At 34.5% G+C, this 18,087-nt stretch overlaps 1 protein-coding gene across 1 annotated transcript in view; it reads left to right on the top strand.

Moving 5' to 3' along the window:
- Positions 1 to 17,694, top strand: part of LOC132746465 (protein draper-like) — a 28,035-nt gene extending 10,341 nt beyond the window's left edge. Inside the window, exons 8-26 of the mRNA XM_060735622.1 lie at positions 3,289 to 3,417; positions 4,364 to 4,492; positions 5,191 to 5,307; positions 6,318 to 6,437; positions 6,752 to 6,868; positions 7,962 to 8,093; positions 8,412 to 8,537; positions 8,879 to 9,016; positions 9,598 to 9,723; positions 10,502 to 10,636; positions 11,120 to 11,248; positions 11,530 to 11,658; positions 11,959 to 12,090; positions 12,436 to 12,564; positions 13,407 to 13,550; positions 14,136 to 14,258; positions 14,924 to 15,067; positions 16,073 to 16,152; positions 16,463 to 17,694. Coding sequence (XP_060591605.1) covers positions 3,289 to 3,417; positions 4,364 to 4,492; positions 5,191 to 5,307; positions 6,318 to 6,437; positions 6,752 to 6,868; positions 7,962 to 8,093; positions 8,412 to 8,537; positions 8,879 to 9,016; positions 9,598 to 9,723; positions 10,502 to 10,636; positions 11,120 to 11,248; positions 11,530 to 11,658; positions 11,959 to 12,090; positions 12,436 to 12,564; positions 13,407 to 13,550; positions 14,136 to 14,258; positions 14,924 to 15,067; positions 16,073 to 16,152; positions 16,463 to 16,471 — 2,288 coding nt within the window. The 3' untranslated portion in view covers positions 16,472 to 17,694. The remainder of the gene's footprint in view (positions 1 to 3,288; positions 3,418 to 4,363; positions 4,493 to 5,190; positions 5,308 to 6,317; positions 6,438 to 6,751; positions 6,869 to 7,961; positions 8,094 to 8,411; positions 8,538 to 8,878; positions 9,017 to 9,597; positions 9,724 to 10,501; positions 10,637 to 11,119; positions 11,249 to 11,529; positions 11,659 to 11,958; positions 12,091 to 12,435; positions 12,565 to 13,406; positions 13,551 to 14,135; positions 14,259 to 14,923; positions 15,068 to 16,072; positions 16,153 to 16,462) is intronic.
- The last annotated feature ends 393 nt before the right edge of the window (positions 17,695 to 18,087 follow it).

Here is an 18,087-nt window from a genome sequence, read left to right as displayed (position 1 = left end):
CTTCTGGTAGATAGTTTAGGATACACACAAATAACCATGGACGACATAAGGAGACAGTGTGTTTCCATTTTGAAAACAAACATCTTTCTTGTTATATATCCGCTATATTTATCCCGAAAAATGTTATGGAAAACATGCAATGTTCGAATTAATAACCAATTGAGTCCTCTGGTGGACATAAGAAGATAGTGTGTTGGAGAACACATCTTTCTTTTCATATTTCCGTTACGTTTATTTTATTTTATTTTTTTTCTAATATGATTATTTATTTCCGGAAAGTGTACTTTTTATGGGTAATCATGCACAGTTCTAATTACCAACTACCTTCTGGTTGGTAGTTGGTGATTCACGCGAATAACCAACTGAGTCCCTTGGTCGACGTAGGGAGACGGGGTGATACCATTTGGTAGAATTTATTTATCTTGTCATATATCTATTACTTTTTTCTGAGAAAAAATATACTTTAGATAAAATTTACTAAGATTTAAATAAAAAGAAAACTATTTTGCGTGACTAACACAGTAAGAGCTTTTTGTATATTCTGACAACTTTATGGTGATAATGGTGATAATAATAATGATGATGAAAAACATCATAAAACAATCAAAATTATATGTATACTTAGTATTTCATTACGATTTTGTCCTAAAACTTTTCTTTTCTGTTTGACATACGCTCATTTTAGATATATTAAATAATTACATTTAAACAATTTTTACAATAATTACATTTACAATATTTAAACAAATATACATGCATAATAAGTATTATATCATAATGACATAATGACAAAGTTATGAAAATATTTATTTGATCTGCAAGATATGTTGTTTATACCTTTTTTTACTTATTGTCAATAGTAGAACTGTGATTCTATTTAACGTAACATGGCTTTTTCTGGTATGGTTCTATCAACAGTCTTACTTATTTTCCCTTTGTATAGTCCTTGATCACATCCCCTCAAGCAAGGACACGAATGTCAGTCATTGTAAAACACTATAGACCTTACCGCTATATTAACTATATAGGTGTGAAAGTTCAATTGTATAACTTAGCTCATGTTTACTTATGTGATGATGTATAAATGCACTTTTTAAATAGTTGTAAATCAGAGCGGGCGCTGTGGTGCAGTGGTAACACTGTCTGACTACAAGTCTAGGGGTTGCGAGTTCGATCCCCCGCTACTCCACTAAAAATACTAACAATGTTTCGTATGAAAAATAATAAACAATAACATAAATTAATTAAAACAAATCACTGACAGACAATACACTACTCACACACTGACAGACAATACACTACTCACACACTGACAGACAGACAGGACACTACTCACACACTGACAGACAGGACACTACTCACACACTGACAGACAGGACACTACTCACACACTGACAGACAGTACACACACTACTATCACACTGACAGACAGTACCCTACTATCACACTGACAGACAGTACACTACTATCACACTGACAGACAGGACACTACTGACACAATGACAAATGGGATACAACTCATACACTGGCAGACAGGGCGCTACTCACACACTGACAGACAGTACCCTACTATCACACTGACAGACAGGACACAACTGACACACTGACAGACAGTACACTACTCACACACTGACAGACAGGACACAACTGACACACTGACAGATAGGACACAACTCACACACTGACAGACAGGACACTACTCACACAATGACAGACAGGACACAACTGACACACTAACAGAAAGGCCACTACTCACACACTGACAGACAGGACACAACTGACACACTGACAGATAGGACACAACTCACACACTGACAGACAGGACACTACTCACACACTGACAGAAATGACACTACTCTTACACAAAGGACTCTACTCACACACTGACAGACAGGACACATACACTGACAGACAGGACAAAACTCACACAGTACACTACTGACACAGGACACTACCCACACACTAACACCCAGAACATTTCGCACATATACACTGACACACAGGACACTACTCACGCACTGACACACAAGGCACTATTCACACAGTGACACACAGGACACTACTCACACTGAACTGACACACAAGACACTACTCACACATTGACTCGCAGGACACTTCTCACAAAGTGGCCGGACACACAAAACACTACTCACACACTGCCTGACATACAGGACTCACACATGCGCGCTAAACTAGGAACACTTGCACGCGGGACACCTATCAAACACAGAATAATACTGAAACACATAGACTACAGATAATTAGTGACACACACAACAATACCAAAAAAATGTCCAAACACACAGGACACACTACTCACACACGCGCAGTATACTACGAACATTATATACTGGCACTACTCAAACACCCGACACACAGGACAGTACTCACACAAGCACAGGAAACTACCATTGAATCACCACAAAAATACTTTTAACACTTTTATTTCTCAAAAACTATTTTATTTTAGATATTTTGTTACTGTTTCAAAGTAAATACTCATTTGCCATCTTTTGCTGATTTTGTCATGTTGGCAATTGGTATAATTACAGTGAATTAGTATTTTATGTACTAATTTGTTTACATTTTGCTACCTTAACGACACGACACATTAACATGTTCAGCGCTACTTCCTCACTTGTTAAAACATATAATATGCTATTAATCAATTATTAAAACATTATTAAACACATGTATGACATTTCTTTAGGATTGAAAATAAAGTATTGATTTCTGAGGCATTATGTGCATTTAATCCAAAGAAAAATTAAATAAACAAATATTAGAATGCATGCACTGATGTGTGTATTTGAGTTTATTTATACTCGCCATCGGTTGCCCATATGGGCGAGTTCTGCAGAAGAGTATTATTCTAAGATGTTTTTATTAGTCATTTTAGAATTTTGAAGGACAGTGCATGATACAGATACAGAAAAATGCCCAAATTCCGGAAGCTTCACCTGGTTCTTTAGCGTGCCAAGTGTTTAAGCACTAATACACAAGACCTCGATTGAAAGTCTCATCCGAAAGACCTATTAGTAAATTTAGTTAGCCAGCCCGGAAGTCGAACCCACAATGTCGAGATTACAAGTCTGCGACATCAACTTCTATAAATATGAAATAAGCTCATTCGGCACTATAACGATATTATCCGAGAATGGCCGATTCTTATTTATATTATGTTTGATTATATTTATTTTACAAGAAACTAACAGAAACCTTAAATAAAATGCCTGTTACTACAAATAGACATACGGTGTATACATGTTTTGTTCTATTTTTGGACAGTTTCTGATGTCGTCTGCAATACCAACACTGATTGTTCTCGGTTCCAATATTCTCGATGTAACCAGGCCACTTCCAGGTGCTATTGTACACAAGAGGTGAAAGAAGTGAACGGAAGATGTGAACTGAAAGGTTAGAATTGAAGTAAACAACATCATCCAACCGCTTTGTAATACTAACCAAAGCTTTACAGCTTTCCAAAAATGTCTGATAATAATTAAACAAATTTCATGACACAATATTTATTGAATTAATATTAGTCTCCAATACCTGCTTCGTATACTGTCAGAGTAATTTTTAGTCAGTTTCACTAAGACGTTCACAAACGTCAATAGAACATATCCAAGTTGGCTGATTTGGTACATTGCGCGTTGCGTTGATAGCGACAACGCAACCTATATCGTTATCGCCTTTTCGTCTTGTCACTAGCGACAACACGTCAAAGCGCCAAACGGCGCGTTGTCGCGCTGTCTTCTTGTCGTCCTGGCACGTCAAATGGCGCGTTGTCGTGCGCGCGTTGTCGCGATGTCGCCCTGCCACTTGGCTTATAAGCAAATCCTTCGATTTGAACAAAGCGACAATGTGACCTCGCGTCAACACGCCGCACGACAACGCGCCGTTTGGCGTACATCGTTAGCGGCAGGAAGACAAGACGAATGTCCGACAACGCGCCTTTTAGCGCTTTGTCGTGCTGTCGCTAGTGACAACACGACGCAAAAAAGCGTTCCAAATCTACCACCATAAAAATGTGTAATGGCTGCCGCTCATTGAAGAAAAGAGTTTGTGGGTGACAAAGACTCAAACGTCTAGATGAAACAGACAAAAATCAATTTTACTAGAATACATGTACATTCTTCAGCGCTATTGGCATTCGGAACCTACTGGCAATTACCGAAGCCATTGTGCTATTTGAAAACCATATTTTTTTAATGATTTATGTAATTTGAATTCGACGAGTTGAAAATTGCACAAATCTTTTTTAACCTTGACCGTCTGTATCTGACGATGACATGTCAATTGTAAAAAAAGTTTATTTCACATTTTTACATGCCAGTGCTCTTTTATATTTTCACCGCAGTTCTCGAAGACAGTTGTGAACAAGACACCGACTGTACTGCAGGAGTTGCACAATCGACATGTAGTCAAACCTTAAAGAAGTGTCAATGTAGAGATACGTACCTTGAGCAAAATGGTCAATGTGTAAGAGGTAGGCACCAATAAACCGTTACAATTACCCCGATTTGGTAATCGACTAGTCCTGTTCAGAATTTAGGAACCGTTCATTTTATCAGAGAACTCGTTAACAAAATGATACAATTAAATAGTGTAGAAATTCTGGAAGGAAAGGGCAAAATAATGCATTTCTTTTTAATCAACGACTCGCGTTTATTCAATCTTTAATTGGAAGTAACGGAGAGAACACCATGGAGATGCAGACTTGCTTTAGAATATTGACACGGACAAGTCAATATATGCGAACCGCCATATTGGTGTTCTCTCAAATAATGACGTCATAGTAAAAAAAACCCGTCTTGAGACGCGACAAAAATGTACTTAATATAGGTATCACGATAACTATCGTAGGAAGCCGATGCAGCTTCGAGTATATATCGGTATCATATGTTTACCGATTCAATAGGGCCCATAATCCTTAGAATTGATAAATAATATAAACATAATATAAAACTCAATTATTTTTAAAATGACCATGTTAAAATATTAGAATCCACGATGACTGTAAATCGGGACAGCTTTAAAATAAATTGGAAGAAATTGCCGACAACTCCTGGTCGAGAATTTACAGATTCAAGCTGTATAATTATTATAACATGTGTCAATGTTTTGACGTAAGCCAGTTTGCATTTCAGTAATAACGTAACGTTGTTATTGGTCTATTGTTTTTAGATCCCACTGTGTGTACCGTTGATACATGCAGAAATATTCCGAATTCGTACTGTGATGCTGGGGTTTGTTTGTGTACATCTGCATACAAGAGAGTAAGTGGTCAATGCGTATCGAAGGGTAAGTGGGAATGACTAGACATTTTTTTTTCATATAAATTCGGCTAGCTTCGGCTCTTTCCGTATCCAATGAAAATTGACAGATTTTGACAATATATCATACTATATAGGAGTATATGTAATAAGAATGGTGTATGTTTTGTAATAAATACAGGTTTGCCGACGATAATAATGATATTGAATGTAACATAACGTTATATAATCTGCTTGTAACGTGCAATTGTCAAGTAATAGATACGTAGGTTACCATTTGGTGTAATATGAAACGTCCTAAACAACCTACACCCACACGGGAAAACATGTGATAGAGACAAGCATGACATCGTAAAATTCCGGCATGATTCGGCACTTTCCGTGTTTGAACATTGATGATACTGTTTACACATACTCAATTAACCTCCGAATAACCAGCAGCAGGTCGGGTTGTTTTTTTTCACCGCATGATTTTGAATTCAAATTTTAAATGCGGAAAGTGACGATGTTTGCAAATCTTTTACGAGAAATTGATGAATGAAATACCCTTAAATATAAATTTAGTACAAGGCGTTTCCACGTGATCTTCAATCGAGATGTCCTAAAACAGCTCCTCAAGATTAAAGGAGCACGCCCCCATATTTGTAATTTTTTCTTACTTATTCATGACAGTGTATTCAGGTGTACAAATTGTGTGCTTTAATCTAGCAGTAGCCACAAATATGCTAAATTTTCTCTCCTGGTGGCAATGCACTTTGGTCATTTAATATTATCATAACTGCAAAGACTAAGCAATAACTACTTTATACATAAACGGTCCTAAAGGCGGAGTTTCACATGTAAATAGGAAATGTACTTTCGATTTCGCCAAAATGAGGTTGCTGACTTTTAAGCTTATCAAGCTTAATTTGTCGTCTGATGACTAAGATAAAAGTCGATATGGACCCCTTTTTTAAACAAATGTAGTTATTTCTGTTTTTATGAAATTTATAAAATGCAGCTTTAAGGAGGAACAAAATCCTCTTGTATATTTTTCAGGTTTAGGGGATACATGCGGCGCATCATCCGACTGCGTCAGCGTCTCAGATTCAACATGTGCGTCGGGAAAATGCACGTGCCGCTCGACCTATATTCAACAAGGAGACAGGTGTATTCTAGGTAAGAAATGGTTAGAAACTGTGTTGAATTGCAAATATGAATTAATTGCAGACTTCTTTCACTAAAAATTTTGTATAACTAGTTTCTACTGGCTGCATTTAGCTAAAGAAATTTGTGTGTACGCCCGTGCTGGACAATAACAAGCTATGCTATTTAGTTTATGATTTTACATTTGTTGAACGTACATAGTTCTGTATTTAAAGTTTCGTTCGATCTTTGTATGACTTAGTAGTTATTGACATTTCGTCACCATAACTTCCTTCAATGCAAACATTTCATTTTGTTCTTTCTTTTTCCTCGTCTTTTCTCCGTAGATACAACAATATGTACGACCGATACATGCAGAAACATTCCGAACTCTCGTTGCGTCACCGAAAGTTGTGTTTGTTTATCCGGATACAAGAAAGCGAACGGGTTATGCGTCCCTAAAGGTTAGTTCATACCACCATCTGGTCAGTATAAATCCCATGCAGAAATCTTTTCTAAAGGTATATCCACGATCCATCAATTTAGTCATTTTTCAAGGGCTTTCAATTTGGACAAATCTTTTCATTATTTATGGTTGTTCGTCTGACTTTACAAACTGATATTTCACAGACCATCGTCTATACTATAAAAAACCCTAAAGCGCACAATTTGCTGGGTTATATTTAAGGGAAACTTAAAAAAAAAAAAGAGCTTAATGAGAAGCGAACAGTGCAGAACATGATCAGACCATGATTAATCTTTATTTTTCCGTCATTAGGCTAAGGCTATAGTACACCATTCACAAGTGATCTTTGAACTGTCTAAAGAGATTGCAATGTCTTAAGAGACCATCTTTCACCAACAACTAATTTTCCCCCATTTCCGGCATTAATTGATCTTTTCACACAAGGTCACGTGATTGTGTGGTTCTCTGAGAGGATATCCGGTTTTAAAATACAACTTTATGCCTACAATGTTTCAATTAAGAAACTATAAACTTTAGAAATGAATGTAACTATTCTTCTAGTAAATTTAATATGGCTTAAAAACTACCAACACCACCACCAAAATTGTAGTTTGTATTCCATTTTAAATATTTAAAACATATTTGATAATACATGTATATAACAAAAAGTAATCAATTAAAGTAATATAATCGTTCATCTACATGGTCAATGCTTAAGGTTTTTTGTAAATTAAAAATAGCTTAGTTGGTGCTAGGGTGATGGGATAGAGGGAAAAGGGAGGAGGTAAAAAATTGATATTGAACTTTGTCCCTAATTCATAATTGTCCTGCAAATTTAAATTGCGGACATAAGATTAGAACTGCATGTTGACATAGAATAGTTTTTAAAGTTAATACATGTATATTTCCTAAAAAGTGATTTTATCATATTTTCTTAAAATATTTTATTTCGAAAGATAGAAATATTCAAAATATATATATTTAATGACAGTATAACAGAACTTTATGTGCAAAAAAAATCATCGTCTAAAAATAGCATTGTTGTCTAAATATAGATTACTTTTCTAAAAATAGAAATATGTTTTAAACAGTTCTTGGAGATCCCTGTGAGTCCAACAGTGAATGTACTGCTGTGAAGGAGTCAGTGTGTGACCTCGGGGGTACCAAAATATGCATCTGTTCAGCTTTATATAAACAACAAGGGATTGAATGTACTCTCAAAGGTTTGTAAATATTTTAACGACAGAAGAGGAGTTGTTTTGCTTTTTTTTCAATATTTTATACGTATGATACATTTTTTAACGTTATATGCAAAATTTCAGAATGAAACTATAAACAAATTTGTTTTAAAATTTCAGCGCGTAAATCACTTCCCTTAAATAATCCCTGGTATTCATACACATTTAGCCGTCATCTTCAAAATTGGCATCAGGTGTAAATATTTTGAGAATCTTTATCCTTTTTGTCATCATAACTTTTAACATTCACAATTTCATCATCATCATCATTATTATAATAATTATCATAACATACATTGTTAGATCCAGGTGATCCGTGCAACGCAGATACTTGTAAAGATGTCCCAGATTCGTTCTGCAATCCTGGAAGCACTGTGTGCAACTGCCTGCCCGCATATAAAAGTCAAGGAAATACCTGTGTTCCAAAAGGTAATGTTTATGTATTTGCCCCGATCTTAGCGCAATCTGTTCTTGTTCTGTTTCATTTGTTATTTAATTAATTTTTACGTTAGCCAAGAAACATTGAGTTAGAGTATATTCGAGGTGTTACAGATGATTTACCGCACGTCATTAACTTTGCAACACCGTAAACTTAATTCCACATGTATAAAAACGGTGGAGGCAGGTTTGACCTGGATGCTCGCCTGTGGGAAGGAATCTTGTTTTAATGTTGGAAAACTGGTCTTCTTCTTATAGTATTGCAAGTAACTCTCCGACAAAATTATACTCAATTTATGTTATTATCTATATTGTTTCATTTACAATATCAGTTCTTGGAGATGGATGTGGCGTCACTAATGACTGCAAAGCTGTGACAAACTCAATCTGTAATCCAACTACATCAACATGCGTATGTTCAAACTCCTATAAACCAAAAGATGGCCAAAATAACCAATGTATTTGGAAAGGTTCGTTTAAGATATTTTGATATATTTTTTTATTTTTTGAGGGACAGTTGATACACAATTACTTGTTCACTCCAGTTAACATTAGGAGAGAAAACTGGGCAAATACTGTTGAACATTGTAAAGCAGGCGATTTCCTACCGAGATACATGTCCGGTTTAGAAGGGTGTTCGGATTAGCGGGGTTTTATCGGAATAGTAGTAATTTTTCGACAGAGAGACAATTTTTGTTTATGTATTTTATTTAAAAACTTAATTGTTCTTAATCATGTATTAAAGAAAGTTGTTTTTTTTTTCTTTTTTCCGAAGAAGTTATAATTTATACATGTATACAAATGTTTATCCAAATGTCTGAGGACTGTTATTATACCAATGTGAATGGAAAGGTAGCTACTTCTCAAAATATGTTAAAGGATACACTCGATCAATATAAATAAGGTATTAGTTTTGCATTTCAACCCTTTAAACAAAATACGAAAACTTTCATTGGCTGTAAAAAAAAGCATTCTACAAATCAAGTGAATATGTTTTTTTTGTATTTCGATACTACTGTTTACCATTTTTAGATATTTGAAATCGTTATAGGTCTCAGCGACACATGTAGTGCCATAGATGACTGCAAAGGTGTTCCGAACTCTGTCTGCAATGCTAATAACAAATGTGACTGTACGAGCGCGTACAAGGCGATAAATGGACAATGTCAAATGAAAGGTTTGTTTTGTGAGTCAGTGAGAAAAATGGTCCATGTCAAATGGTTTGTTATACGTTTTAGTGCAATGCAAATGTCAAATGGTTTGTTATTCTATTTTGTGCGCGGTCAATGTCAGATGGCGTGTACATTCTGTTTGGTACCCTGACAATGCCAAATGGCCTGTTATTCTTTTTAGTGCGAGGTCAATGTTAGATGGCTTGTACATTACATTTTATGTTAAGTACCCTGACAATGTCAAATGGCCTGTTATTCTGTTCAGTGTAAGGTCAATGTCAGATGGCTTGTTTATTGTACCGGGTATTTAATGCCATGTCAATGTCAAATGGTATATTGAATTAAGTGCGAGGTGAATGTCACATTGCTTGTATACACTATTACATGTACATGTAATTCATGGCAGAATGGCTTGTACAAAAATATTGTATAGGAGGTGTCAAATCAGTCCATTTAATTATCAGTAATCCTTCTCCGGGAACAAAATGAAAATATTTAATCACCGTGTTTTGTTAAGCATAAGCTTCATGAGTAGTGTATGGTTTTAACATTTTTATAATGATATTTGTCCTCTTCATCATGTAACTGACAAAATTTACAAAATTGTTGCTTCATTAAGTTTATGTCTTTTAATGTGTCTACCGGGGAGGGAGAGTTGTTTTCTTCAATTAATACTCGTTTTTTTTTATAATAAATGTATTTACTCAGATATTTAAAAAAAGAATTTGTTTTTGTTGCACTATTTTGAAATGAAATGTTAATAGATAAACATTTGAATACCAGGATTGACGGACGAATGCACACAAGACACAGACTGTAACCCTCAACAAAATGTGGGTGTGAAATGCGATCTTGCCACCGAACTATGTACATGCATGGGGGCGTACAAACGATCTGCGGACACATGCACATTTAAAGGTAAAACAATATGTTTTTTTTTTTTCATTTTTGTCCATCTTTTCATTATTTGAATTGACAAGAGTGATTAGTGTTTAAATGAATTACACACAAATGCGAGAAATGTTATGAAGCTGTCGAAAGGGATCCACCTGGGACTGCAAGGACACATGGTGATGACTCATCTTTCTGGGAGCAGTAATTATTAAGGGGAAAACGTCTACATTGCAGAAAAGGTGCTAAGATTTCGTAATCAAATATAAAACGAATATTGACATTGATATTTATCACGTTAATGAATATTTTCTAAGGTATTAGTAAATATGGGCGGAGAGGTTGGATCCAACTGTATACATTTAAAATGATTTCTCCCTTTTGCACGAATGTATGGATTTGCATCATATTTTATCAGTGAATATATTTAATTCTGCACGTCTCTATTGTGTTCATATTATATGTTAATCGAAAAAAAAATCAAGTATGTCTTACTAATAATGTTTGTAGGTCTTTCGGATGTCTGCTCGACCACCGATAACTGCAGAGGTGTTCAAAATGCTGTTTGTGACTCGGCCAGGCAGATATGTGTGTGCTCTGTCGCGTATAAAGAAATAGGCGGGCAATGTTTAACACGTGGTAGGTTGTCTTTCTTTCTTACTTTTAAGTTATCCCCATATTTGATTTAGATTATACAATATGTTGTTTTTTGTTGTTTTGTTTTTTGTGTTTTTTTTGCCGGTATTATTCTAAGGGAGAGAAGCATGTTGCTGATTCGTATGTTGTAAGTTTTCAATATAAACAGATTCAAACTGTTAAGTTTAGTCCATTTCTTAACGAAAGGCCAAACACCATTTTTGCATGTTATTAAATTTTAAAAATTGTAAAGTTTATAAAATCTATACAATTTACTGTTTTAGAGCTCGGAGAGACGTGTATAAGGGACGAATATTGTCGAGGGATCACGAAGTCGATTTGCAGCAATTTGGACAAAAAATGTACATGCGCTGATGGATATATTGAACGTGATAAGCGATGTGAATTGGAAGGTAAATACCTTGAGCTATTTGCAAAATGAACTTTTTTTTTCGCGTAAGCCGGTTTACCCCTGATCTATTTTGCTCTATATTTAAATGTCACTGACTGACATGGCCGTCTTCAGCCCGAAATCAAGATCGTTATGAAAGCGCTTTATCGTTTACAATAAATATATTGATAAATATGAGATCGTTACTATTTATTATTTTTGAAAAATGGCTTTGAAAAGAAGCTGTTATTGCATAAAAATAAAAAATAATCGACTTTGTAAATAAGTTCATCTTTAGCAAGGCTTTATTATTGCGTTTCAGTGTACGACATAGTTTGCGCCAATAATGCCGACTGTACTCCTATTGCTCTAGCCGTATGTGATACCGGAAATACAAAGAAATGTGTTTGTCCAACCGGATACACGAGGAAGGAAAGCCGATGCCAGCAAATAGGTATTTAAGATCAATGTCATAGAATCTATCCAAAAACACAGATACACCTCTGGTGTAATTTGCGAATTCCCCTTTAACATACAACAATCTTTCTGTCAGTTAAAACCGCATGCTTTAAATTTCTCGGTCTCAAGATCCGGCTATTTGAATAATGTTTGCGCTTTCCGACTTATTCTGGCGTCGGCGCAATCGAACTTCATTAAAATCTGTCCAAAAAATCTATTGCAAAACTACATAGTTGGCTGCATTGTCACAAGAAAAGAAACCAGAAAATATATAAATCATTGTTTTTGTCAATTTTGACATATATCCTTATTCTTTCTTTTATCATCTAATACAAATTAGTACTAGGAGGAGAGTGCATTATGGACGTAGACTGTAGAGGTGTTCCGAATGCAGTTTGTAACGCATCTAAGAAATGCGCATGCCCAGCATGGCAAAAACAACTGTCAACAACTCAATGTGAGGTTAAAGGTAAGCGGATAAATATACATGCAGTTGTAACATAGTTCCATATTTCTCATTTTCCAGAGGAGAATTTAAATTGTGTTTATATATAATATATGCAGTGTTCAGACAGGAATGTGACACGTCGTATGACGTCAGATGTGATAACAAAAAGTGCTGTATTTCTTAATTGAATTCGATACTCCATAATAATTAAATATCATAATAAAGAACATAGTTTCCACCATTTATTGCATAATTCTGCGTTACTTATTGCACGAATCGTGCTTTATTTTCACATTCCAGCGTTACTGGATATACACGGTGATATTGATTTACGGGCGAGTATTATGAATCTATCTTTTACTGTATTCCGCGTTTGTCGCCCGGCTGCTTTGTTAAGAGCACGCGACATTTGTGATTGTATAGAAAAAATATTTGAACACGAACTGCGCAAATAATTACGACGCGAAATTAAAATCAATTTAGAAGATCTACTTGTAAGATTTAATGTATAGATTTAATGTTCAGTTTGAATGACTGTATGTTCTCCAAAACTGCATTATCTTGATTTAGCCCATCCCCTGAGGGAACCGAAAGTGAGTAGCCTTTTCAGTCAGTATGGAACCAGACAAGCTTGCGCGTGCTTAAAGTGCTTAAAGTCTGCGAAGGCTGCCACTCTACCTACTTACAATTTTCATCCTGATAAAATGGACAGTTCCAAAAATAAGGGCTGGACAAGTCTATTTAAGATATTTAGCAGTTTAAGGGTAAACAACAACAGTTCTATTCGTGCAAATAAAATCTCATGTGTGACTAAAAATATTTTCATTGTCTGTATTTTTCATTTATGACGTCATCATTTGTAGGTATTGGTGACAGTTGCAAATACAACGATGATTGCAGAGGAACACCGCACGCTCTGTGTGATAGAATTTACACAAACATGTGCGAGTGTATGTCCGCATACAAACAGATGTCCAACACGACGCACAAGTACTGTGAAATAAGAGGTAAACAATTGGTAATATTTATAAGTTGCTAGTTATTATAAGTAGTTAGTCCGTATTAGTTAGTAATTATAAGTTGCTAGTTATATTAAGCTGTTAATCAGTTTGAATTAGTAATAATAAGTTGCTAGTTATAATAAGTTGTTAATCAGTATAAGTGTAATAATAAGTCGCTATTCATTATAAGTTGTTAATCAGTAAAAGAGTAATTATAAGTTGCTACATGTAGTAATCGTAAGTTGTTGATCCGTATAAGTTAGTTATTATAAGTTGCTTGTAATTTTAAGTTGTAAATCAGTACAAGTGTTATTTTAAGTTGTAAATCAGTACAGTACATGTGAGTTAATATAAGTTGCTAGTTATCATAAGTTGTAATCAGTATAAGTTAGTAATTATAAGTTGCTACTTATTTTGAGTTGTTAATCAGTTTAAGTTAGTAATTATAAGTTGCTAGTTACTATAAGTTGTTAATCAGTACATGTTAGTAGTTATAAGATGCAAGTTATTTGAAGTTGTTAATCAGTAATATATATATACGTCCGTTGAATTGAGGTGTTTTTCTTTTATTTTTGCACTCGACTATTTCAGGGATCGGTGATAACTGCGTAAACTCCGCAGAATGTGTGGGCATCAAGGGTTCAAGCTGTCAGAACAGTAAATGTGCATGTCCTCAAGGAATGAAAAGCGTGAATTATGATTGTGTACCGAAAGGTGGGGAAGTTGTTAGTTGTTTAAGTTTATTTTGTTGTTTGGGGGTGGGGAAGGGAATGGGGCCGGTTTAAGGAATTTCTTTTAGATAATTAAAAGTTTTTTAGAATAAGTTCCTATGTTAATATTATGTATATAAACTTATCATTTCGTAGTATTTATAATTTATGGTGCCTGATTCGTGCCATGTCGTATTTTCTCAACAAAGTACTACAAATTGATCAAGTAACCACTTTGTCGTATTTTTGTCTGGCGCAAAGCGGAGAAGAAGTGCGACAATGTGGTCATTTTGAAGTATTAACGTGTTTCCGCCTGGCGTCCCGAGGAGCAAAAAAAAAGACATGGCACAAATCGGCCACCATAATAATTGGTATTGCTGTGTGCCGTATATCTGGTTAATTTTGCGACGTGGCATTTTTTTGCGATTTTCAGTTCAAATTTTATATTATCTTTACGGCAAAGGGTGTCTCTGTGGTTACGGTAAATCTCTTTCAGCCGTGCATGACGTGAAAATGTCTTATTATATAATTACAAAGTCATTTAGAACTAAGGAATGACGGAGAAGCACCACGTGATTTTGCAACAATTTTACTTGAAAAAAAACGGCAATCAGTTGACTATTTTTCTTTTCTTTTCCTTTCTTAATTTTGTTTCTTATTTTTAAACAGTGCTACAAACGTACTGTGATATTACCGAGGAGTGCAAAGAAGTAAGTTATGCAATATGCATAGACAACAAATGCACGTGTTCCTATGGTTACGATACCGTCATTGAGCAAGACACGTGCAGATCCAATGGGCAACTTACTGGAGGTATTTTTTTCTTAGAAATCAAACATTACAAAATTTACAGACTCTTGACCTTTAATTAACCTTGACCGTCAAGGTCAAATTATTGAAATTTGCTTAAATTGTCATCACTTATGTCATATATATTTAAGGCGGCTTTCAGCTTTAATTGTTTGTTGGAAAACAATTATGTACTGTTTCAAACTAAGTATTTCACGTAGGCAAAGTCCATCATAATTATCACTGTTAAGCCTTCTTCAGGACGTGTGTGTTTTCGGGTTTGTTTACTCTCGCCACCGGAAAGAAACCATATGGGCGAGCATAATTTTTCTTCAGGACGGCGTCCCGAGAGCTATTTATAGCGCGCAGTGACCTTTGTTTCTAAAAATAGAAAATTGGGAAACGAATCGTCCACTTTACTAATTTACATATAGAGAGATGACTAGTAAATTAGAGGTATCGAAGGGATTTCCTCATTGTTTATGAATTTTATCGATGACATCTTTCATTTCAAACCTCAATTCTTTTGATTTGGCATTTATATGAAACGATTTATTTAAAACATATTTTTAACCTTCAGAAAAGCTGAAGGCCGCTTTAAAATGCAGAATCATTAAACTTAAAATTTAAGTTTCCTAATAATATAAGAAAAATGACTTGAGTAATAGACAAAAGATTAATTCATGCGACAATTTATGGAATTTCAATGTATGTGATTGCAGATACAATTTTGCACTGTTAAAAGAAACAAGAATTTGTTAATTTTTATATCTTTATTTTAAGTTTGGTAAACGACATAATTATTACACTCTTCCAAATTTGAATACTGTAGCAAAACCGTCTAACGATTCGCAATTATATTTCCATGACTTGATGTCATAATTTTGTATCTTTTTTATCTTTGGTTCTTTACACCTTTTTATTATTATAATTATTATTATCATCATCACCATCATCATCATCATCATCATCATCATCATTATTATTATTATTATAAATGCGATTAAATGGTGTTTTTTCATTTTACAGGGGTGCCATCAAGAACAGTTTTATCTGGCGGAACTTTGATGTTTTGTTTTATAGTGCAAATCGTATTTTCTAAATTTAAGGTAATTCAAATTTTGTTAAAGATACATGTACCATTCTTTCCCCCTGATTAACACTAAATAGCTTAAAATTAAACTAATTAAGTCGATGCGGACGTGCAGTGTTTATCCGGATAGACGTGACGTTTGTCATAAATTTTCAAATTTGGGCCTTCTCATAGGACAAATAAAAGTAGGGCAATTTTTTTAATTTAATATACATTTCAAGCTGTGTTTCTATTTATAGATTATCAAAAACGTAGAATCAAAGTTGAACAAAAGAATAATTTGAAAATAGATGAAACTCTAACTCCTTTTTTTCTTAACATTTCAGTGTTCATAAACCAAATACAAATTATAGTCCCAGAAGAAACGGCTCTTACATAGAGGATGAAATCCACTACTCATTGTAACATTTTTTGTGATAAACATTTTCAGTTTTCTACAAGATATACATTGTTTGTAAAGCACACGTTTATTAAAAAAAGTGTTTGTGTATAATAAACGTAACCAGGAATATATGAACATAATATTTACATTACATCTCGACATGAAGAAAGATATTTAAATGTAGATTTGTTTCTATGGCAGAAACTACTTAAACAATTATAGCAACTCCCCGGCCAAACAATAAAAGCAACTCCCCGGCCTTTCCCGTCAAACTTTGGACAAAGATGATTATTGCTAATCGGCAAGGTGTTCCGAATGCAAAATCGCATATCACTCCGCACATATGATCTTATTTGTTTTAAAGCTGCTTTTCTTTAGATATTTTTATGACTTTTATTTCGGCTATTGTTACATGCAAGATTTATCCTTAAAAATTCATAAATACTATTGATACTAAGTTAGGGAATTATACATGCACTGGATTCAAAATTCAAACAAGACATTATAGTTGTAAAGCATTATTCTCTTATGATGTCATTTCAAGCAATTTGATTTCCTTTGTATTTATTTTACAACTAGTAATCAATTTTGCTGATTATAAGTCATGTGTGAAAAACGTGAACAGGGATAATGCCCTTATTCTGTGGACGGTAACAGAATTTGCCCATGTATCCCGTGCAGAACAAGATAAGCTGGCACGTGCCTGTTCATTATCTGCACCGTTCGCTATTTAGTCACTACATATTTGAATTTTTTACCTAATATGACGAATGGTTCTGTCCAAGGTAAACAAAGATGGACAAATTCTTTGAAGAATTCTTTGAAGATGTATCGTATTCAATTTCATGTGTAATTTGAACAAACTGTATTTAGTACTTTTTCTACCTATAGTTTATTACTTTAAATGCATAATCGAAATTTTTCGGCCCTTTCCGTCAAACATCGGATATGGATGATTATTTATAATCGACGAGGTGTCCCGAATGTTTGTTGTATGACCATTACTGATTCAAAAAGACTTCATTCCCCCATATACATGTATTTAAAACCTAACAAGTACCTTTATTGTTTCAAATTATTTTTTTATTAATGTTTATTTTTTAACTTTATATTTGTAAATGGAAAATATATTTATAACAAATGTTTTGTGCAAGCAAATATATAAAGATATGATTATATTGTTTGTATTGATTTCTTTTTGTGAAGATGTTCATGCAAACTGACGTTTATATTATTGGTTTGCTTACAATGCTTATCAATATATAGTAGTCGAATTTCCATCGGCTGAGAAATGGATATCTAAAACTACGTGAGCGCTAGTTTTACCCCCAACCCCCCTCCCCAGTCTGATCTCTGCGGCAATAATAAGCTTCGCGATGGCCCTCTAACATATTCAGACGACATAAAAAATTACCAAGTCATCTCGGGGGATGTATACTCTGCAAAATAAAATTACCAAGTCATCTCGAGGGATGTATCCTCTGAAAAATAAAATTACCAAGTCATCTCGAGGGCTGTATCCTCTGTAAAATAAAATTACCAAGTCATCTCGGGGGATGTATCCTCTGG

Source organism: Ruditapes philippinarum, unplaced genomic scaffold (genome assembly GCF_026571515.1).
Source record: "Ruditapes philippinarum isolate M1 unplaced genomic scaffold, ASM2657151v2 ctg612_1_1_1_1, whole genome shotgun sequence".
NCBI classification, from domain to species: domain Eukaryota; kingdom Metazoa; phylum Mollusca; class Bivalvia; order Venerida; family Veneridae; genus Ruditapes; species Ruditapes philippinarum.
Note: the sequence above shows the minus strand (reverse complement) of the source record. Positions and strands in the feature narration are given on the sequence as shown.